Raw genomic sequence first — 24,722 nt, forward strand, 5'->3', positions numbered from 1 at the left:
TCTGGAAATTAATATTTCGACGCTGTGTTTGGCCAAAGAAAAAGGCTGATGAATTTCGAATTAAATAGACAAGCAAACGAGTTCCACGAATAAACAAAACTTGCACTTTTATCTATAAAATTATATGTATACAGAGCGCGTTCGTCGCATGTATAATAAAAACGTGATTCAACACACATCTGGTTTGACTGCTCGTTTATAAAACCGTAGTTTAAACCGCCTAAGAGTCATAATAGTAAAGTCTCCCACCGAGATAAGAACTTGCGGTCTAAAAATGAAAACAAGCGTACAAAAGAACACACGCGTGCTCACACGCAATATTCTTTCAAATATAATATAATACAATAAAAAAAACCACGCGTACAACGAATTTTCAATGAAATTTTCATAACAAAAAAATCAATATCACTTTCACTGCGTGTCATTCTAATGCACACTTTCTCGGTCTCGTACAACGGATTATAATCCCTTCGATCACTTCGCTGACCTTTTTGGCTCATGTGTGAACTAAGCTCATTTCAGTACGCCTATGGGCTTATTGACACTACACTTTCTTCTCGATGATAAATGACTGTACAGCATCCGCCATTATAATTGTGACAAATCGATCCGCAATGAGAGATGATCGATGCACCGTCACGTCGACGTCATATTTGCACATGGTGTGAATGCACTTTTAAACTGGCGGCTAATTGAGAAAAATCCGACTAGCATACAGTTTGAGATGCTGCGTTATATCGATGCGGTTGACCGTTCCGCTACGGCTGTTCAATAATATTTATTATTATTATCGAATAATAAATACATGGGAGGGCAATACGAGACTCTCAGAAGTGCACACAATAACATTACGACCAATAAGCATTGTTATTAGTGCATAGGAATGCGTTATCGCGTTGCACTCGAAGCGACGGGCAAATATCAAACGACTGTTCTAGGAAATTGCAGCCACCGACCAATGCGCTCCTTGTCGAGATAAAGAAACGCGATAACAATTATTACAATTATGATTTCCTTTCAAATTTATCGACACACAAAAAACACATTCGATGCGAGTTCAAATAAAATATTAATAAAGGGGAGTATGCAAGCAAATTCTAAAGAATCTTTTTGAACAACTTCCGGTGAAGAAATCAGAGAATTTTCCATTAATAACGCATAATTCATGAGGGAGAATGAGGCAGGAAAACTTTTCAACAATTTTCATCAATCGTTCACTTGTATTCAAAGGCACGCGCAATATTGATAAACTAATAAAAATAAAAATTTAATTTAGAAACTCGTGCTATATATATGTACATTAAAATATTACACAGATAAAAAAGTACAAACAAATTGTTTTGATAATTCATTGAATTTGACCAGATGTTTACGTAACAAAACGTGGTTTTATCAATGAATTTTTCTAACATGTCATTTCAACGTTGTCTGTAGATATGGAAAATTAAAAAATATAATATGGATACACATTAGGCAACTACATAAATGCTAATCTACAATTATCGTACATATTTTATAAAAGTTTTTGATTACGGCAAAAAATCGTACAAAGTCGGTAGTGGACAAGTCCTCAAACACAATGAACTGGTGAATCACTTTTGTCCTGTTTTGCTCGTTTTATTCACCGTTGATTAAGCACACAGTTCATTTTTTTGCGTTCAGATTACGCGACGAACGTGAAGACGTTTCACGCGACAACGGAATGAAGATTCGAAAAAAAATTTCGATAAAAAACAAAAAAAAAATTATAAAAAACGTGACAATGCATCGAAAATAGTAGTCAATCGAGAGAGCGAACGTTAACACTGGTGCGGCCCTGAACCTGACTGCAAAATCGGAGGTTTCAAAACCAGTGTTCCAATAATTATTACACACGTATATATACATATAGAAATATGTATATTTATAAACAAGTCACGAAGTATCAAAAAAAATAAATTAAGTTGTAGTAATTTCGTATCTAATTGCGTAGGTATATCAAAGTTTGCGATCGATTATTTTAACTAAGTGATTTGAAACAGTTTCTGCGATCGCATAAATAGATCGTGGAATGCTCAGTTTATGCCAAAATATTTCGACTATCAATTCAAATTCTAACTATAGGAATAATAAATCGTCGTAATATGTACATATGTAAATATGTAGGTCCAGAATTAGATTATGGTGTAGTGAGTTTATTCCTGGAGCTAGAACAGAACAAACGCTGAACACAGCTGGCTGTTGTTAATTTTTATCAATTTAGTCTGCAATCAATTCGAAATGCTTTAAAATAATTTTGAAGAAAGTTGTCAATTAGTAATTGATTGACACATTATCGAAATACACGTTTCAAATAAAAAAGCAAAGCAGGATCTGAGAAACTCGATGGGCTGTATATGGTATGATCTAAATTATAAATATCCAGTATATACATCTATGTAGATATTAACTTTTATAGCAAGAAATTAATACCGAGGTGACACGACACGATACGAGTAACCCAAAACAAGTAGCTCGGACGAGTTACTTGGACGTTATTCGCAGCGTGGGGACGGGTGATCCCACCGTTTTAAAAATCTTTTTATTGATTTAGACATCCATATTTTTGGAAGCTGACATCCGACCCGAGTAAGTTGGACCGCGCTCAACCCAACAATCTCCCATCGAAAGTATATAGGAAAAGTTGTGAGCTGGAGATCATGCGGTTTGTGAGGCAGTATATCAATCTTGTGTGCTTTTTTAAAAGCTATTTATTATCTTTACTCTGTTAGTTCAGTGGAATTCCTTTCCGTCAAAAAGTTGTGATCTGATTAGGAACCACTTCCAGTCTTCAGGTCGCTTTGATATCTTACCGACATATGTACGTTAGCTAACATTGAAGTAAGTTAATGTCTCAGACATGAAGATAAAGGAGTTTAATCTTTAACGAACTCATTAAAAATTACTTCGGAATATTGTGTCAGATTGAAGCGATGAAGCTATGAAGCTAACTATCCAAACACGCCTTTCTACCGCCTCTTCACAACTCACAGGCTAAACAGTTAAACAGTTAGTATATGTATCTTTATCTTCCTGCTAAACAAACCTCACGGAGAAAATGATAACACGCACCCAAGTCATCGCGTATTTAAATCCATTCGCGATCCAGATTCTTCTGTTCGCTGAACGGGAGAGAGTTTGATGAATTTCTAGCTACATATTTATCAACATGTCTACGACGTCTCATATACCTTGCAGTGCCAGATCCATCATTTTAAAATTGTCCAAGTGGCGATTAAGTGTCAACCACGTTTACGAGTCATTCGTCCGAGCTACTTGATCTGGGTTACTCGTATCGTATCAACCCGGTATAAAACGGTGATAAATATTGTCAAATAGACCGACAATTGTCAATAAAAGGTTAGTTAGTAATCATTGTTATCATTTTATGTACATACACACAGCTACTACATAAAAGATAGAAACATTTCTTGATCAAACAAAATAATTGAATTAGTTCAGAAGCAGTACTCCAGTTGTCTAGTCTACATATAAAGTATCTGTATATACGCAGTAATCGAACAAATCACTAAGCATATCTCAAGAATCATTACAGCAGAGGTATTTATTTAGAAAGTTACACAGGAACGATTAACCGAGCAATTCCGAAGGAAGCTCGCCAGGAATGCTCCACAGAAGTTGCAGAAGCGCAGCAACCGGTATTCGCAGTGTGAAAATGATTGAAGCGGAATCCACACTTTCAGTGTGCACCTTTTCAAGGGCGCATCCCACACTTTGAAGACATCTGATGGAAGAAGTGAATACTGCTTGCTGTTCGAAAAAGCGATTCATAAACAATGCGCGTGATCACGATTTCAATACAAGCGAGCACTCTCCGCGCATGGGCGAGATGCATAGATGCGGCCAAAGTTAAGGTTGCAATTATTATGCGCCTTGCACTCACTCGGTGCCCGGTGCATATAATAATAATATTGCTCTCGAACCGCAGAACGAGCGGCTCGTTACCGTTTCTATCTATGATTAATAACATCGTTGTCGGACAGATAAACGAGCGACCACACCGACGCGCCAAAACACCCATAAAACCCACCCATAATTGGCCCAAACACCACTATCATGAGAAATTGTCCAGCGAGTGAGATTTCACTCGATCTTCCGATGCCCACAAAGGGACCGACACCGTTGCGCAGAATGAAAACGTGCGAACATTATGCACATGCACATACTAGTGAAAGACTCGCGCATGCACTGCTCCGTTCCAAAGATCTTCTCAATAAAATTCTGAGTATGTGTATGTGTGTGTGTTCGAAGAATGGTGTTAAAAAGAGGAGATGAAAAGATACACCAAACAATTCAAAAAATCCGGTTCAACGTTCAGATCGCTTCTCGGATCTAGCAAAACGCTAGGATGAAGACGGGAATGCGTTGCATAAATGAGCAGGAATTCAAGATGCATCTTTAGTTATTAAAACAGTGTTAATTGAAAATTACTCGATTAGATTTAATTGGTACGTAGCCATATAAAAAATTGAATTTAATGCACTAAAATGGAAAAAAATAGTTGAAAATGAATATTCTTTCGCCCCAAAAAAATTCCTTCGGACATTAAAATATTTCTAGTAATTAAATGTCTTTATTTGTCCAAAATATAATAGCTTGGGGCGTAGGGACAGGATTTAATGGTAATATGTTGAAAAGTTGATTTAAAAAATAAAAAAAATACCAAATTTGCAAGGTCTCAATGAAAGAAAAAAATCACGACAGTCACGTCTCAAATCAGAGAATCACCATGATTCGATAATATCGCGTTATCCTGTTGAATCGATGGGTTTATTGATTTTGCGAGAAAGGTCCATTGTATCCGTACGGCGTTACAGTCTTCCTTGAATTATGTCAGAATCACAATACCGAAGATCGTTATCTCGACACGTAAATAATAAATACCGTGTCGTTCATTTTTTTACACGTACATTTCGATATGAAGTAAAAGTAACGGAACGCCAGCCGGAAATTGATATTAGTGTTTCGAAATCACGAAATCAGTATCCAATAATTACATGATTCGAACACCGCTTTATTTATTAGAACCGTGATACGAAATAAATAGATTGGCGAAAATAAAGCAGGAATTCCGAGTATTAGTAAAAAAAAAAAAACAGCACGGAAATTCACCTTGACTCTATTACATTGTTACCGTTGTTGATTGTTGCCAGATTTTTTTCTCATTATGTCAATCGATGCAATTCAATGTGTGCATTGTGTGCTTAGATACAAAGTGTGTCTGTAGATGACCAATGGGATGAGATCGCGAATCGATCTCGTTTGCACCCACCGACATCCACACGGCTATAAAGCGTGCATAATAAACAAGCAGATCGGATAAATAGAGTGTGAAGGATGATGTAAAAGTGGGTGCTAATATATACGAATGAGGATGAATTATGCGCGACCGTTTGTTGGGTTTTGTTTGCTTGCACGAGACGAAGAGACTCGATCGTTTTCTTAGCTCTGATACAGTGAGATATATTATAATATAATAATAATCTTTACAAACAGCACATACATACATACTTTGCATCTAATATATTAGTAAATAAATACATGTTTAAATGAGAATATGATAGAGCTTCATATGCTGTAATACAGATGTGTTTAAAATAAGACGCATACATATGCTACAGGAAGATTGAAAGGGTATTGGAAAGGTCTTCTATTATGTACATAGTAATATATGGTGCCTGGCTGATGACGACTGCATGTTTCATATTTTTTTGGCACTGGCACTATGAACAAGGATCTATATAAATGCTAAAAACAACTATCGTGGAAAAACTATGCACCTAAATGCATAATGCATATTCACTCCTTTTGAAGTACGATCCACGGACAAGGTGAGATTGCCAGCTGATTCTCCACGAAGTGCATTAGGTCAAATAAGATTCCATTCCCAAAATGGTTATACACACTACACACAAAGTTCATGCGAATCGTTAAGAACAAGACGAGAAAATGATTGCATGCGCCAAAATTAAAAACAAAACAAAGCGAATGGAAGCTAATGCGATTCCGAACCGCCGATCTCTATCAACAACAGGTGATGAACATAATTTGATCGGAGTAGTGTCCGACAATCTATAAAACACCAACCGACAATTCAATAAAACGGTACCGGTTGTACTTACCGACGAAGAAGACCGTCGGTCGTTTCAGTGAAATCGAATTAAAGAAAGAATGCTAATTCGAGTACAACGCTATAATTTGGCCGAGAGGCAAAAACCTGGACGCTCCATTAGAATGCTACATACAATAATTTGCACAGTGCAAAAATTGTTCTGTCGATCTAAATAAGAAGTGTGTTGACCCTGGGTGAATGGCAATGGAATCCAGCTGCCATTATGTAACGCGATGACACATCAGAAGCGATTTTTTTTCCACGATGGATCTGCTAAGCACCAGACGACAACGCTTCTGCCGTATCGTTGTCGACACTTGCTCCTCTTCTTTCACACGAAAAATGAGTATTTTGAAATAAAACACAAATCGAAAGAATGCACATACATATTAAAGTATGTATGTACAGTTTACATTTCGTTCGCCCATGAAAATACATGCTAGTTTGTTCATACAATAACCAATCTGGACAGTTGTAGTGTACACAAAAAAACAAATTGACAAACAAAACTAGTTTGTTCATGCACAAACTATTAGGTATAAGTACTCTCAATCGTTTGTCTCATCCTCTACGTAGCTATACATACATATGTATGTATGCTTACCATGGATTGCAATATTTCAAAAATTAAAGGAAACAAGAATTATAGCAACGTTGTAATGTGATAGGATTTCCCCATGAAATACTCAGCGTTTTGACAAATTTGATAGCTAAAAGTTTCATGCGACATTTGGTGAGTCTATTTGAACATAGCTTTTAACGGTCAGCACTTAAACTAAAACAAAGAGTTCACGTATAAGCAAACTAGTAAGTTCATGAACGAACCGGAGTGAAAACTTGGACTGCAACATACATATGTTGCATACTGCCATTTCTTGTCTCAAAGAAAGTCACGCGCCAAACTGGGAGACCGAAAATTGGTAATTTATTACCAAAATGCACGAGGTCTCAGGACAAAGCTGGCTGCGTTTGATTCAGCCGTTTCTACTACATATTTGTGATGATATGGTAGCACTAACGGAAACATGGTTGACTTCATCATTTTTTGATGCTGAACTTTTTGATTCTTCCTGGAGGCTGCATCGTCGCGATAGAGTAGATCGACGTGGTGGTGGTGTATTATTTGCTTGTCGTGATTGGTTTCGGTCAGTCCGGATGACAAATTTTGAAACTCTATCTGGTGAGGACTTATGGAATTCATAACTTGAAAATCATAATCGAGAAAGAATATTACGAAATACAAAAACCTTGTAAACATAGAATGAATTCAAGACGATAAACGATATATAATAATAATAATTATTATTTTTAGTTGTTTGTGTATATATATGTTTTGTTTTTGTTATGTCTAATTTATTATTTTGTTTCTTGTCTTTTCTGTTATATTTTTGACCATTGTGGCGCATTAGGAATTCTTGTAATGCTACAACGGTCCAAACTTTAAATAAATAAATAAATAAATAAATATGTACGTTGATCCGGAATGGTCTTGAGAAATGGGGATCAAATAGGTTATAATCTTTAGAATTCAATTACAAAACATTTTTGATACGTTTTTGTAGAAACTGTGTAGATTTTACAGTCGAAGTGTATTTTCAGTTGTAATATATTCCAACTGGCGTTTTAATTCATTCATATTCGAATACAATTCAACTAGTAAATTATAACTCTACAAGTGCACTACAATACACTTTGAACATGTGCGCCAGTTGTAATATAATATATTTGACATTTCTAATGTTTTTACGAATGCTTTAGAATTTAATAATACGATAATATTTGCTAGGTATTACGGATTATGGCAATATAGTATCGTATTACGACATCGTATTATGATAACAAAAAAATGTGACTTTCCAACTCAATTCACTAGCCAAGTGACGTTTTCACGAAAAAGTAAGCTCTCCATCTAACCTGGTACCTTAAGTTGAAGTGTATTTTCAGTTGTAATATATTCTTACTAGTTGATATTGTAATTTTCCATATGAATCAACTTACGTGGGTTAGACGAAATATATTCCAACTAGTCAAAACTTATTACAACTGAAAATACACTTCGACTATAACGGTAGTTGGTACCAGGTTAGAATGGTAGTTGGTACCAGCAATCAAAGTTTTTTTTTTGGTTAGAACTCATATACAGAAGTTGGAACATAGAGAAAGACGTGAAATAACCAAGTTTTGATCATTTAGCGCTGAGGATTTTGATCGTTTAACACTGATGCTAGTAAGAGTGGCAACTTGGGTCTTGGTTTAATCCACAAACGAGACTACGGATTCGAGCGAGATGGATCCAAATGGTGAATCTATCGGCAAGAGGGACATACAGGAAATGTAGTTTCCTGATCATTCCATTAATAAATTAAACGTTCACAACGGACAACAACGATAACAATGACTAGAACGCGTCATGAATCACTGCCCATGCCCGAACGCACATAAACCCACCATACCACACACCACTCACTCATGAAGGAAATTAAACCGCAAAAAAAGTGGATCACTCCGACGCTTCGCCAAAATCGATATCGAAACGCAATACGCATACCTGACATTTATTTTCGCGACGACAAAAAAAAATCAATGAGACAAAAAAAGTGTCATTCGCATGTGACCCAGTTAGCGATTATTGGATCCATTGAACCGGCGACTTCGTCATTATCTGAACAATGATCCGAGAGAGCCGGCATAACTAACTATGTACATTACCAGATTACACAATGCAATCTGCATAATTGATAATTAACCTTTAAAATTAATTGTAGCGCACGCGGCGCCACTGTAAAACAGTTGCGTAGGTACATACCTCGAGCGTTAAATAGACCAATTCCCAACATTGTCTAAATAAAGTACACACATACGTAATAATAATGTACGCATTTTTACAAATTGCTCGCGCAAACGATTCTTTAACCTTTATACGCTGTGTGTGTTCTCCTCCCGTAGATAAATAAGCGAATTTTTTGCCATAATTGTCATTAACGTTTCTAACTCTTAATTGAATATGTGTCTGGTTTTTTTTGGTGCAAAAAACCAGCGTGCCCAAATTATAATAAATGACAGTACATCATTCTTCAAAGTTGAATTTTTTTAGTCACTTTCGCTCTTCTTCGCAAGGTCGTCATCAGCATCATCATCATCAATGTTACGATACATAATAGATGTTACAATGTCACATACGACATTACAGCAAAAGCATAATTGTCCATTTTTCTCACTTCCGAGAAGGATGTTGAACACATGTGTTAATGATTTTCACACACATACGATTCATTCAACTTTGAATATATAAAAAAAATGTAATCAGTTGAAATTAATCATCATAATTACTAGACGTGCAAGGAAAAACTTGCCGAGTAAAAACCAAAAACCAAACTAACTATGAATAAGAGTGAGGATATGACTATCACAAAATTTAAATATGTACATAACTTATGTGATCTAACTATGGATTTGAAAATAAACTTTTGACTACAGATTTTGAGTTGACATCGGAAATGTTTTTTAAAGAGACAAATTTCAATGTAATTTCGCTCAATAGGTCAGATTTTATATACATGTACATATATGTATGTATGTATGCTGATTTCCGCTGTTTAAAAAATGAAAATGAAAATTTATTTATCGAGTTTTTTTCCCAACCGAATCAACTTGCATATTAGAAAGACATCAGTCGAACTTTTAAAGTCCAATTAATAACGCAATTGCAATCAATTACGAATAAACTAAAAACAAAGGAAGAGAAATTATCGACACCATAAATTTTAATGATCTCATTAATTTCTGTATTGAAAGAAAGTGGTCGTAATCAATTCTAACCGAGCGAATGTCAATCATCGGTTTGAGCGGAACGAAAGTGAAGAGGCGTCACTCTTCGCGCGTGATTTTTATCGCACTTAACGCAACAAGAAGAACCGAATTGAGCCAATTTTTGTATTGAAAATTGTGATGAAACAACGCTACATACATACATACATATAAAAAGGTAGGGAGAGGTACGTTACAGGCACACGTGTGCATTTCGTACCCACGGAAAGAAAGGGTCAACGTAACTCGTAGCTACGAAATGACGATTCCAGAACGATGGAGGCAAGTTCTAAAATTGCGCATGACTCGTTTCAGAAATAGATCACCAATGTGAGGAATCACGGCGAATTTAAACCGTTTTTGAAGGTTAAAGGTAAGTAATATAAGATGCAGATCGCAAACTACATATGTAGGTGAAGGATGATTACAGGCACTAGAAGAAATTAATAAGACTAGAATATTCTTATAATTAGGTAGATCTTCACGTTCATTACCGCAAGTATCAGATGATGACGACAATGAAATTCACAGTAGAATCCAACAATCGTTGCAATTACTGATGAAAAACTGTTACAAAGCAATGAGAAGAACAGAAAATGAGTATATTTTATCATACGTATTCCACTGTAGCGTAACTATTCTAGGCTGAAAATACGCTTCAAACCATCGCGTGATTTGAAATTCAGATAAATAAAAGATTAAATCTTCACGTGAAACGAAAAAATTGTATACTAAAGGCGCAGACACACTGAATCGTACGACACGGCTTGCCTAGGTAGACTCCAGCTGTGATAGGCGTATCCTGTCATTCTTAATCATCATATGTACATACGTAAGAACATGTTCTGGAGTAGAGAGAAAGTAAAGAAGGAAGTAGTAATGATTTGATAGATAGCTATATGATCAGATAAAAAGGTAGTTACATACAAACGAGGTCTAATTATGACTCCTAGTCAAAACTATCTCATGATGAGTACGCTTAGGGACGAGTCCTCTTCTACGTTTACTACGATTTTAAATTTACTTCAATTAAATATCACATATTTTATTGATTTGGGAATTCATCTCTTCATACATAACCTATCCGGAAGAAAAACTCTTGATATATTTATGATAATAGGTAAGAACATAATAAAAAGTGCGGCACGGGACGCATAGCTGTGATAGGTGTTTACCTTCGTGTAATTGTTAATTCGTACGATCTTATTACTTCGACAAGTTTCACATACATTTCTTCAAATACCGAAATCCCTGCTATCAATCATTACCAAACCTATATCAATACGCGGATAAAATATCACCGAAACACAGGGAGTAAGTTTTGGCCGGAATTGCCAAATCATAGATCAGGCGTGCTAGCGTTTTTTACATGTGCAAAACTATTAAAAAAAAATCGTGCCGCGTACCACTGTGTGCCTGCACCCTAAAGATACAATCTTCCTAAACATTAAAGTAAGAAATAGGCCGAATAAAATGGTAAAAATTTGCAAAAAAATGTGCAGTGAATGTGTTTAACAATTTAAGTAAATATTTTTTAATGTACATGTAACACCTTTGCCAAAATATCAATATAATAAAATCCACTGATACATTAAAAGGAATTTGAATGCATTCATTATAGAACCCGTGAATTTGGGTCAAAGTAAACATTTCATCATTTAAGCATCAGTTTAAATATAGGTATCAAACGGGAAGAAAATAGATCGCATAGAGGCAAAATCGGAATCTTCAGAGAATTATTCAAGGTCAATTTTGTTATGAGGAAAAATCAAATTTGGATGTAAAAGCACTACATACATACACCAATCTTGTAAACAAATTGGAAAACGCCAAGATCAAAGAACGCGACGCCTATCAACCAGCCGCAAAAATAAATCCAACAAAAACCATAAAAACATAAAAGATCATTATAATAAAAATAGATTATGACAAGACTGCAGGTTCCTTCAGACCCCTTCTCGCCAGCATAACAATCTGAAACAGGATGGAATTTTTTCCACGGACCTGTTTCCAATGGGATAATTTCCTCGTCGTCTCAATCGGAAAATTCTCACAGTCCCGAGTATTGTTTGATCGCCGTATATTATCTGTAGCACTGTAGGTGCAACGTTCACTCATTCGGAATGTGAAATTTATTTGACTGAAATAATAAACATCGTTCCATATTTGATAACGTCGTGTCGGATGTCACGTATGAGATGAGATCGGTCGTAAATACGGACCGAACGGACAAGTAACATGGGAAAACTAGAATAGAATGGATTATGGCAAACATCAAACTGTCTGCAATCGCCAAGTTAATCAATTCAAATACGTAACGTCGTAACAGAAAAAGATAGTCAACAAGTTGGAGGAAAATAATACTGCAATTGTGTCAAGATATGTATCTATGTATGTAGTGTACGCATCACTGGATCAGTTACTAAGTACATATACATATATAATTAAGCGAAAACTTTAATCGCACCTGTTAAGGTAAACCGACGAACTCAACACCGAAATAAGAAGTACGCTATTCCAAAAGCAAAGCTTCCAATTCAACACACAAAGGCTCGTTAGTGAGGACGGAGAAGCCGCTTTGGTCTATATTTGACATTAAAGCACGAAACTTCGATCATCGGATCACACACTCAAAGCAAACTGAAAAAGATCAATTTGCTGTGTGAACTACATAGAATCGACTTTTTGATTAGTTACAAATATCTAGTATAAAGATTACTAATATTTAAGTGGCTAAAAGTTGACACCGCCAAAAGGACTAAGGGTCAAAACACACTAAGAAGCACGCGGCACGTGTTTTTTTAGATACTTTTGAACATGCAAAAAAACACAAGCCATAGTAGTATAGTAAGCCATACCCGAGGCACGCAATCCCAAAAATCACCCCCTGGGGTGTTTTCAGTGGCATTTTATCCTGGTATTGACTTAGGCTTGACAGTGATCGATGACAGTGAATCCCATATTTGAAGAAATGTAGGAGAAACTTGTCGAAATAATGAGAGCGTACGAATCAACAATGAACTGGGAACGCCCTTCCTTGACGGAAGCCATGAAGATATGCCGTGCCGTTCTTTTCAGTTTGTTTGCTATTTTAGGGTGTCTATAGCAAATTCTTCGATGTAATCTTAGTAACTCGGCATCGGATGATACGTATGGTTGATCTTGGGTTCGGTGACTTTCTGGGTTACCCACTTGCGGTTTAATCTGACGCGATTCCAGGTAGGAGATAGTGAGTGGCGAGCGAGTACCCAAGCGGATGGAACCTTGAACTCGCAGGTTCGTGGCCAGACACCGTGGTCTTTCTTCGTCGATGGGTCTTCTTCGGAGTCGTCGAGTCGACCTATGTCAATGTGAAGAACGTTCACCCGAGACGAGTTTCGCTCGGCAATTTATTAATTTTCGCAAATGCTTGCCCACGAGCATGGGAAAGCGCCCCAACATATTATATTATACCGAGTACAGCGTGGGGCCTGTGTACGTGAAACCGAAGCTTTACATGAGGGTGGTCAACGAACATGAATCGACCCCGATGCCCTCCTCGAAAGGATCACTTTATCATATTATATTTTCAAACTACGCAAAAAAAATTTGGCAACTGCTCCGAGACAGAGAGTACCGTTGCCGTTCTACTCGGGCTCCTTGTAAATTTATACGCTAATAACCGTCAAATTGGAAGAGCGACATGAACAGTTCCATTTATAACGGTTATATCGAAACAGCATCCATGTCGAACGTTCGTCCGTCCTGATGATTGACTGCCCTCGGTCGAAATTTAACTCTCTTTGATCGATTGGCTGGAACGATCCGCCGGCAAGTTCAAGGAGGACATGGAGGCCTTTGTTGTTGATAAAACGACGAAGCAAACGGAAACACATCATCTCCTACTTCCAAAGTCCAATATTTTGAGGGCAAGTCATCAGAATTATACAAACGTTCGCGAGTTCTTTTGCCGACAAAGGTACCTTTGGCTAACTGTGTTATATCGCATTTGATGTTTCAAAGGGAGGTCTGTCTTTTTAGACGAATACAAAAAGGTCCCTTTGAAAAAGCAACAAAACAGCCGCGTTTATAAAATGCATTCTGCCACTTGTTTGTTCAAATGGTTCTTCTCTTATTGTAGCCTTTGGGTCAAGCGGATGGCTTCTCTCCATTGTCAATCGAATTCAAGCAAAACAACCGCGAACTTCAAAAACGATGGCACTAAGAATACTAACGGTAAATTATTCGGGATAAAGTATGACAACGAATCAATTACATGACACAAGTGTAAGGTTCCAATTAAATTTAAAACTTCCATAATTGAGCGTGGCAACCAATAAAATATGAAAAAAATATGATGTATGCGTCATGCATGATGGTAAATTAAAATGTGCCCGAATAACAAAAGTGCAAATACTTCTGCTGCAAAGCGACCAACAAGACATACCCACAGCACTAATTAGCGTTTTGTATATATATTTTTTTTGTTGTTTTTAATTCCGACATTGCTGAACATTTATCTCGCATTATAGCCGGCAATTTTCAGCTCGAAGATAAAACAACGAACACGTTAAATTTGGCACGAACCTGGCCTAATCGCGAAGCGGAAACGCTAAACAGTGGGTATCTCCTTGAAAAATGGTTCGCAAAGAGTTCGTGGGCGGTCTATTGTCTTAAAATATCACAAACCAGAAAATAGCCACTGCTTAAAAAAAAGACTAAAAATGAACTTTTTCACACATTTGAGACGAGAAAAACAACGGAATTCTTATCAACGCCATATTTTATCAATCTTGACAAACGACGCCGGAAAGATCATACATAGGTGACTCTTGCGAGTACCATAAGAAAGGAATAGACGTGATATTGGAACTAGTGTGAACATTCACACGCCATAATCGGAATTAAGCACATAAAAAAGATCCACACAACTGTGAAGAAAGGTCAAAGCACGAGCGACGCAGAAAATTTCGCAAATATCGGTACTAAAATTAGAACTACTTTCGAGAATCGTGTTCCATGTACCTCTAACGAAGCACTAAAATGAAATTGCAGGAAGGAAATTAACGAAAAATACATAAGGAAGGCAGTGTGAGAAAGGAAACGTATAATAGGAGATTCAGTCAAAACAGTAGTCGTAAAACAGCTTTTAAAATCGACACAATAATAATCGAAAGCGCACAAAGCCACAGAATATTTAGATGATCGGAGATGCACACAGCGAAAGAAACTTCCGTCGCATGCAATTTATATATTAAAATTGGTTATGGAGTGCGGTTTCCGCCAGCAGCCCCGAGTGCTGATTTTACGACGACCGGAGATTCTTAGCCGTAAGAAACGGAGTTTACTGAAATAGAACAATGCAATAATAACATAGTGACGCGTTCGGGTAATGCTGCAAGTCCAACAGTTGGAACAGCTGGAACGGCACCAGACGACGACACAAAACTTTACCTCTGGAAGAATAATTCCGCTTATTACACACATGTGATAACTGGTAACACTTACATTTGATCAAGACGACACCGTTCTGCACGTCCTGCATTGTGTTCGTTTTCATATCTCGTACTGGTTGCGCTCTGAGGGACACTGCATTTTTTGAGACACCAGCCCTAGCAGCCGGTCCAGAGTCTGTGGCATCACCGAAACCACCCTCAGAACGTCAATCCACCCTGTTCACATCGATCAGTACACGAAAATGTCGACTTCGATGTCGAGAATGTCCTCGGAACACTCTACGAACTAGCGAGCGAGCGCGTCATGCATCCACGCTGCTATGAACAAGAACAAAACACGGATATTCAACACTGCCACTGTACACAAAACGATTCCGATATATACGTATGTTTACATATACTTTTTTTTCAAATTTTCTATTTTCACAACTATTAATAATATGTATACACTGAAATGTGTTTATTTTTGAAGTGTTCTAATGGAACATAAAGAGAACGGGATTGAACTTTCGACACCGTACTATTATTGTAGGTGATTCTGCGTTTTTGACACGCGAGAGCCCGGCTTATTTGCGTCACAATGAATGTGTCAACGGGGGTTATCAATGCTTTTAGTAAAAAAGTGATAAAAAAATGCTTAAATTGTCGAAAAAACGGAAGACTAAACGGCGACACATCCGCAATACAGACAAAACAGGAAAAAATAAATGTACATACTATCATCATGTCATATATTAATTTTATATGCAAATCTACATGCAAGAATGCTGATTTTTGCAATTTCATTATAAACAAAACATTTCCGTCTGCGATTGAATTAATGTAAAGCTTATACTTATTTTTAATCAAAATTATCGAATTCTGGTTTGATAATAATTCATATTATGTATAAAGAAGCATATAAAATTTATCTATAAAATATGTTACGCTGCTAATTTTATGACAGTTAAAAATATGACTTCGAAAACACTGCAATTCCATTTACATACATATGTATATTATTACTTTATCTATGTTTTTTTTTATTGAATTGCAAAAAATATTGAACGGATTAGTTTCCACAAGAGTGTTGCCTGTGGTTTTCTGTGTGCGTGATCTTCGTGTGAGCAATACTAGTTGAATAATAGTATTATGAGGAACAATCATAACACCATTATAAATATACTAAAAAAATATAATAAATGATGCAATACAACATATGCACTTGTATATATTATATGAATAAAAATTAATTGAGTTATAATAGGATTAATATTCAAATTTAAATCGACAACAAAATGAACTATGAAAAAAATGTCTACCCAACCATTAAAAACTCTACAAATGATTTGATTTAAATATAAATATATTACTAACTATATAGTTGGTGGCCTAATAATCGATGACACTGTTCGATGATTCAAATTGAAAAAAATACTCTCACGGTAGTAAATATATTTGCGTTTATTATGGTTGTTTAGCGTTGTCATGGATGCGTCGCCGGTATTAACGAACTCTTAAGCTTAAGTGTAACCGTCGCGAAAATTCAAACTTGCGAAAAAGCGCGCCATTTTGGGGTTAACGCAAAGCACGTGGGCCGAAAAGCGGGGGTGGGGGGAAAGGGTTGGGGGCACAAAATGGGATAACAACCGTGCGATGACAGCGCGCGAGTGAAACGGACACACGCACCGTACGACACGAACGCGAGTCGCGCCGAGACTGACCAAACATTCGAACAGCCGGTCGACTGTCGAGACGCGACTACCGCACAAATGCAGTGTGGGTATGCTATGGCGGGTTTTTGATGCACTCGCATTCGCCTGCATCGACAGTGCAATCAAAATGCAAACAACCTTATATTTATTGAATTAAGCTTTGGTTTGATTAGTTGAACGTCGAGTGCAGTGCTCAATCGCTCAAATCTCGCTGCTCAATTGTGGTGGTTAGAAGTTTTAGTGCGCGTAATGGCATACCTTCGATTATGTTAATTGTTATTACGCGTGTCGTCTCCCTCGCCCCTTCCCCCGCTCTGTTAAACAAATGAAATTTTATTTGAATTATAAAGTGTGACGATTCAATTATTTTTATTTTCCTTGCAGAAAATTCGTTAAATTATAACAGAAGTATGAAATTAAACTGTGAGAAAAATATATTTAGAGATTATAAACAATTGCAGAACATATGTATATACTATACATATGATTGTACATATATAAATTGATGGAATTGAAAGTCATTTTTATATTTTTAGGTTTTCCTTTTTTTGTGTTTTAAAACACAAGTGAAAAAATCATTTAATGATTGAATTAGAAATGTTCTTTTAGATTCCTAAAACGAAAATAAGTAATTCCTTGAATGTTCATATTTAGACACATCAAATTATAATTTTAACTGGTTAAACGTCCAAAAAGAATAAGTAATGCAGGTATATTTGAACTGGGGATTAAACCCCATGGGAAAAACTCAAGTAGGTAGATAAACCTAGAGTTGGAAATTTAAGAAATGGCTGGGAAAATTGAGAAAGATTTAGTAGATGCTACGTATTTATAGATTTTTAGTTCTGATTTGGAAATTGTATTAATTAAATTATATTTATTTTATAAATACTTCATTATAATTGTAAATTGAAATGCATTTTATAGAATTGATAAAAAATGCAATTATTATAACATGATAATGTATAGACAATAAAATATTATAATATCAAGCTCACTCGTGTAAAGCAACTTTTTATAAATGCATTCTGTAATGTTTTATCGAAGGTTTAAAATATATAATACATAAAATTTAAATTAAGAGTTAGCAACGCACAAAAAAACTACTTGTATTATGAACAAATTTTGTACATATGTACATATATGTATGTTAATTCTCAAAATTTACCGTTGAACAATAAACTCAATGTTGATCTATGATGATTTTAATTTCACGCTGTAATATATCAAAAGTCGTTAGAATGTTGTGAGTATTAGCCCGAAGTAATTAAAGTTCATCCATTGTTTAATTACAAATACTCTTGATTCATCCATATTATTTTAACATTATACAACGATTTTTTTGAACGGGTATAAAAACTAAATTCAGTACGACTAAATTAAAATTATTCAATCCAAAACATTGTTTGAAACTAAAGGTAAAGAATTGTTATAAATAACCTGAATACTATATTCACAACATTTCGTTTTGGGTTTGATATGAATCCCGTTTTTTTGGACATCTGATAACTTTACCGACAATTTTTATTCATGTCACCTTACATATCCAGTTCCTGATGCAGCACAGATTCCTAGATTCGTCTGGAGCGGTTCTGGCACAGGGCACGTAGTGCAAATGTGGCCATATGTATTCAAGAACCGGTGGCTCGAGTACACCGGGCCTCCAAGATAAACATCCAACTGGTATATCGGTTCAAAACCCACATATTATAAAATTATTATATGTACGTAGCAATAACTAGGCTCCGATGCATTCATCTTAAAATTATTTTCGAGTGGATCATAGTAAAAATTTTAATTCTTGGCAATCGATGCCATAAAATGTACTATTTCTTGTAATGAGAATCAAAATAGAGTTATAATAATAAAAAATGAAAGTCTATGATACTTACATGGCGCTATGTCTATGATGAAAATATCTAATTTCTTCGTAGGTTGGGTCTTCTACTGGTACAACAGTCAACTTTGTACTTAACGATGGCTAATTAGCTATTTTATTATTTGCCTTGCAATTTAACTCCGGTAAATTTCTAGCATTTTCATTGCAGAGCTATCAAACTGGTGTATAAAACTTATATCATTATTTTCTGCTACATTGTACTACCTATATACACGATATGCGTTATAAAATCGCACATTACGTAGATGAATGCGGCAAAATTAACCAACGAAAAACATGGTTGAGACTACAGTTGAACAACCTCGTGAGATATTAAAAAATATGCAAGCACATACATACATACGGGTCGTTAAAAAAGCGTTAATTATATAATTTCTTGCAAATAATAACTGTGAATATCACTAAAATTGCTTTCGATTAATCATCGATTGTGTAATAAATAAATAACGGTATGTATGTATGTATTCAATATGGAGATACTGATTTTTATGAAAATTCCCTGTGATATTTAATGTGAAAATGTGCTTAATATGCACTTAAGCATATCAGCATTTCCAACAAAAATAAAATTCGTAGCAACAAAATGGTCCCCAATTTCACTTAAAATTATATCCTTGCATAGTTTATATATTTATATAGCAATTATTTATTTTAGGGCAAATAATAGACATGTTTGGGAGTAAAAGTAGAAGAAATAAAGAGACGTATGAAATTAGGATGGAGTGAATTTGGGCGAATGAACGCCGTTTTCAAATAAAAAGTGCCACTTAGCCTGAAAGGAAAAGATCTTCGATTAATGTGTTTTGAGAGTTTAATATTGAACGCCAAAATATTAAACAAAATCCTATGCACTCAAAGAAGTATTGTATGCTGTATGCTCGGTATAACGAGGGGGGATAGGAAACGAAATACTTTGGTGAAAAGTATGACAAGGGTAGCAGATATATTGGATAGATTGAAGAAATTAAATTGGCAAAGGTCTAGAAGAATGAAAGAATGAAATGAAAGGTGGACAAAAGAAGTGTTAGAATGGTACCCGAGAGAATGTAAAAAGATGAAAGGAAGATGCAAGGAATATGGGTAGACGAAATTAGAAAAATGTGTAGGGTGAAATGGATGAAGTTGCGCAATACAGAGAAGAAAAGAAGTGACGGAAAAAAAGAAAAGAAAAGAAGTGGCTGTAAATGATAATGATGAAAGTACTAAGTGTAAGATCTTTTTACATATCTATCGACATACAAACATACATTAAATTTTATATTGACATGTTTGTTTTCTACAAATTCACAGTTTTCAAGTTAAATTATAAAATTTTCTAAAACGTTAAATTTTAAACTATTGTTTTCTGTGTTGAATTCGGCTATAATATCATATTAAATGTACCAAATTAAAATGTTTAAATATTAGATGAATGGTACTTCATTTGCACTCTTAACCTTTTCCACTGTGGCTTTTTTTTCACCAAAACCTTAGTGATTTCGTGATTTGAGGGATATCATGAATGTTCAACACTAAATATGAACCTTGAACACAGCTTTTTTCAATGTTTATATTAATTTAAATTTAGAACCCCATCGAAGCCTTCGGTTTTTTGTGACGATCATGGGAGGGCGGACGAGACCTGTTTTCAAGGGAACCCAAGACCCTTTTGTTTTTGGGTTTTGTTTAATTTTTCACTGGCATATCACATCACCGATTCAGTCTGTTCCCTCAGTGCTTGGGTCGTGCTTCATTACGTGTGGAGATTGAGATTTTAGTGAAGCCTGTGTTGTACAACAGTACCCCACCGTAATAGGTAAACACCGGTGTACATGGGTAACTTACGTACAAAAGATAAGTGGGCTCGAGAAAACGTCGTTCACGATGTGATCGCCGTTTTAGAACCGCGTTTAGAAATTGCATAAAAATCAACGATGCATTTTGAAAGCAGAACACAGTTGCGAATACAGTCGTAGATTTTTGCCGCTATTGAACTGTTCAAAAATGCCGATTTTAATGCGAAAAGCCCCGAGAAGGCCAACGCTCGTTTGCCAAAGAGTTGGGAACATCACATTAGAAGCGTTGATCACTTGCGTGCTAGTTGATTCTGGTATTAATCGTTTAACGGCTGCTAAAATTGTTTTAGTGAATAATAATTGCAGTTATGAGTAATTATTATTCAACTGTGAAGTATTTTTAGTATTAGCGGTTTTTTATTTGAACAGTTTGCAAGTAATTACTATCCAATTTCCTATTGGAGGTATGTATGGATTTACTTTCTGATCGCTTATACACTTGTATTGTATATTTTTTTGCTAATTTGCTGATTTATTCTATTTACAAAGAATTGTAATAATTAAAAGCGATCAGTCCGTAGAATAGGTTTTGTTAATGATTGAATAAACGCATCTGGGTGCAACAATCTTTCTAAAGACAGATTCTAACAACAAATCAGACAAACAACAATTCTAAAGACAGATTCTATGTAAATACATACACGTATTGAGATAAACAACAAAGTGCATTACACGATAATAAAAGGTTTCAAAAATTATGTACTTTCTCAATTTTAGATTTGAACTGTACATTCTCACTGACACAAAGTTTTAAATTATCATATATATGTATATGTACGTATTTGCATATGTATTTGGATTTGGTTTTCATATTAATTTTGAAGATAAAATGACTATTGGATGTTGCAAAAAAAATAAAAGCATGTGAATATATGTACGTATTATGGATATATTACAGTAAATCTGCATTCCTCAGTGAAATTATACTTTCAATAGTAAAAGTATACTTTTGCCAGCTCAGTCGGTGAAAGTATTTCACAAATAATGACATGTGCTGTATCACAATATGCTGTAACTTGGAGGTTAGATCATAACAGCACTAATTGGAAGAAAGGACTGAGGACTGTGCAATTTATGAAAAATAGGGCAATCCATGAAGGAATCAAACGGTCCTTATATGAAGCTGTAGCTGGACAAACTGCGAAAGTTGGTCATCAAATTTACCTTCTTCTTTAATTAAACATTCATACACTGAAGACGATAATCTAAAAACTTTTGTTGGAGATAGAAGAAGACGATACAACACTAATAGAAGTATCAAAGTAAATGTAAAATATTCAGAATATGAATTCCCTAAAACACAAAAGTATACTTTCACTGCTGTATCACTGTTACATATACATACATATATACATAGAAACGTTGTATTTAAATGTGAACCGTTTTCAATTGTTTCACTTTAATAATTGGTTGTTAAATTTTCCTCTTCAATTCAAGTTCTGATTTGAGACGGTTCTACATTTAAAGTGGTCCACGGGAAACAGATACATAGTTATAAATAAAACAGTACTCCATCAATTTTTTATGTAAATATTATTTATTATGATTAAAGTATGCTATTTTGAAATGTTTATGTGCGGAAAATCATATCACTCAAATGATGACCGTTTTCACCAACACACGTTTAGAGCCGTTTTCACCAATTCACCTCCACTTTTTGCAATGTTCCTTCATTGAGTTGTTTGATTTGATTTTGTATTGCGGTATTCAGTTTTCCCAGTGTGCGAGGTTTTTTTTTGTACACGTGTGTTTTAAGATAAAAATCTCAAATGGCAAGGTCAGGTGAACGTAATCATTAACGATTAGAGACCACTACTGCAGTCAGTGAAGCTCTGGCTGTATGGAGATTAACCGCCCCGCCTCGTATTGCTAGAATCATACATTTTCCTTGTTGATTCCTATTCTTCGAAGTTCTGATTCAATAAATTTTTTTATCATGTTTATCTAAACGGCATAGATTGAGTAGTCGAAAAACCATCATTACAGGTTCTCCCTTCTTTTAGACGCTGAGTATTAGTAATTACAAAAACGTTCGTTTACTGTGGACCAACCTGTACATTTGAATGTTTGTTATATCCATTGCAGATGAATCAGGATTTTTTTTTGTATAAAAAGTCATTCATGATAGTAAAAGAAGACATATTTACCGACACCGAAAAATGAAAAAGATACGTAATAAAATTGTACGTTTATCCTATTATAAATATTTGAAGAGGTAGGGGGGGTGATAATTGAAAAATAACATGTAATCAACACGTTTCTTAGTTCCGAGAAGTCTCAAAGCAATCACTCTAAAAATATGTACACACGAGGTTTTCAAATATCGTATGTCTGTTTAGTCCTTACCTGGTGATAAATGTGCTTATGTACAATCCCTAATTTTTTTCCTGTATACTATTTCACTCTTCAAACAAACGATTATTATTAGTTAACTCATTGTTTTCAATAAGCAAGTGAAAACGCCTTATAAATATTACATTTTTTTTATCACCATGACTCATAAGGAGTTAATTTTGATCGTGGCCATTAAGCAGGTTTAACTACTGCTAATTAACGTAATGGTCGTTATGCTCTTTTGATTCGAAGCCGACGCTCGTTTTGTATAATATTTTACCTGTATTGAAATTAATAGGCAAATTTACTGGACGATTGAGTCATTTTAATAAAATGACAATGTAAAATCGATTCACATATGTATGTATATGTATATGCCAGTGATCAAAAACATATTTATTGTATCGTTATCGTACATTTTACGATTTTATAGTATAATGACTTAATGTTGCGATGCCGGAAACGATCGCGTGAATATTTTATCTGCGTCTATTAATTTTAACAATGTACATAGGTAATACTCGTGCGTGCGAGAAAACGCTGACTGCATATCTTCCGTCGAAAATCTAGGTATGATACTAAAATATCATATCGATCAAAAGGCTTAAACAGGGTTAAAATAGAAATCATCTACAGTTATGTGCGAAATTATTAACGCTACCGAGAAATTACTGTAATTAACGAATGCTTCTCAATCAACTATATACTTATTTAGGTAGACTTGAATTTCTATATATGTATGTACATTCATCCCTAATAGAGAAAATTAATAGTATAATATTATGAGTAGTAACAATATTAGATTGAATGTGTCTTTCATCTATGTATGTACATAGTAAAGTGGGAAAATAATATTAATCAAAAGCAAATTTTCGATTAATATTATTTGCGATAATTCGAACGATTCGTATACTGACTCTATTGCAACGTTGATTAGTATCGCTCTGAAGTTTACAGCTGTATGATTGTTCATTATTAGTTACAAAGGCTTTACGTTTGTAAATCAAATTCATCAAATAACCATCTCGTTGCACAAAGCACAAACTTTCCCACTCAGCAACATAGACAGTCCTATACTCCCATGACATAGGACAGTATTTGAGGTATGCCTGTTTAGTATGAGGCATATGTATTTATTTCAGAATATATTGTATCTAGAATGAGACTTACCCAACCCGCGATGACCAATTACATTTCGTTTCAGTTTCACATTACATTTTGGTCAAGAAATACAACATTGTTCGTGCGTATAGTCGTCGGTAGAATTTGACTTAAAATAAGTATGTTGTTGATATTATTAATTTATTTATGGAATACATACATATATATTTTATATGAATGGAAATTTATATTTTTTACCTTGCATTGAATTATATTGTAATAATATTATACAGTTAAATAAGAAATAATTAAAAAGAAACAAATAAATAATTTTACGTCCTTACAATGTTGGATTTCTTGTAATTTACATCCTTACACATTGCACGAATGTGACAACATGCTCGGTTCTCGTAAGTCTCACGCTAAATCGGATCGACTATATCTACTAATATGAATATAATAAGT

At 35.1% G+C, this 24,722-nt stretch overlaps 2 protein-coding genes across 12 annotated transcripts in view; both read right to left on the reverse strand.

The window, feature by feature from the left end:
• The window catches only part of LOC143912753 (uncharacterized), a 602,600-nt gene that overhangs the window by 312,298 nt on the left and 265,580 nt on the right, over window positions 1-24,722 (reverse strand). The window lies entirely within an intron of this gene.
• Window positions 1-24,722, reverse strand: part of LOC143912755 (rho guanine nucleotide exchange factor 10) — a 502,593-nt gene that overhangs the window by 212,291 nt on the left and 265,580 nt on the right. For 3 of the 9 annotated variants that reach the window (XM_077432117.1, XM_077432109.1, XM_077432113.1), the window contains exons 1-2: window positions 17,023-17,093; window positions 15,446-15,869 (exon numbers count right to left, since the gene is read on the reverse strand). The exons of 1 other annotated variant lie outside the window; for it this stretch is intronic. In XM_077432117.1, coding sequence (XP_077288243.1) covers window positions 15,446-15,497 — 52 coding nt within the window. In that variant the 5' untranslated portion in view covers window positions 15,498-15,869; window positions 17,023-17,093. Of the gene's footprint in view, window positions 1-15,445; window positions 15,870-16,816; window positions 17,094-24,722 lie in introns of those variants that run through there. 5 more of the 9 variants (XM_077432110.1, XM_077432115.1, XM_077432119.1 and 2 more) reach the window with 3 other exon arrangements.

The sequence above is a fragment of the Arctopsyche grandis genome, chromosome 6, assembly GCF_051622035.1.
Source record: "Arctopsyche grandis isolate Sample6627 chromosome 6, ASM5162203v2, whole genome shotgun sequence".
Classification (NCBI taxonomy): Eukaryota; Metazoa; Arthropoda; class Insecta; order Trichoptera; family Hydropsychidae; genus Arctopsyche; species Arctopsyche grandis.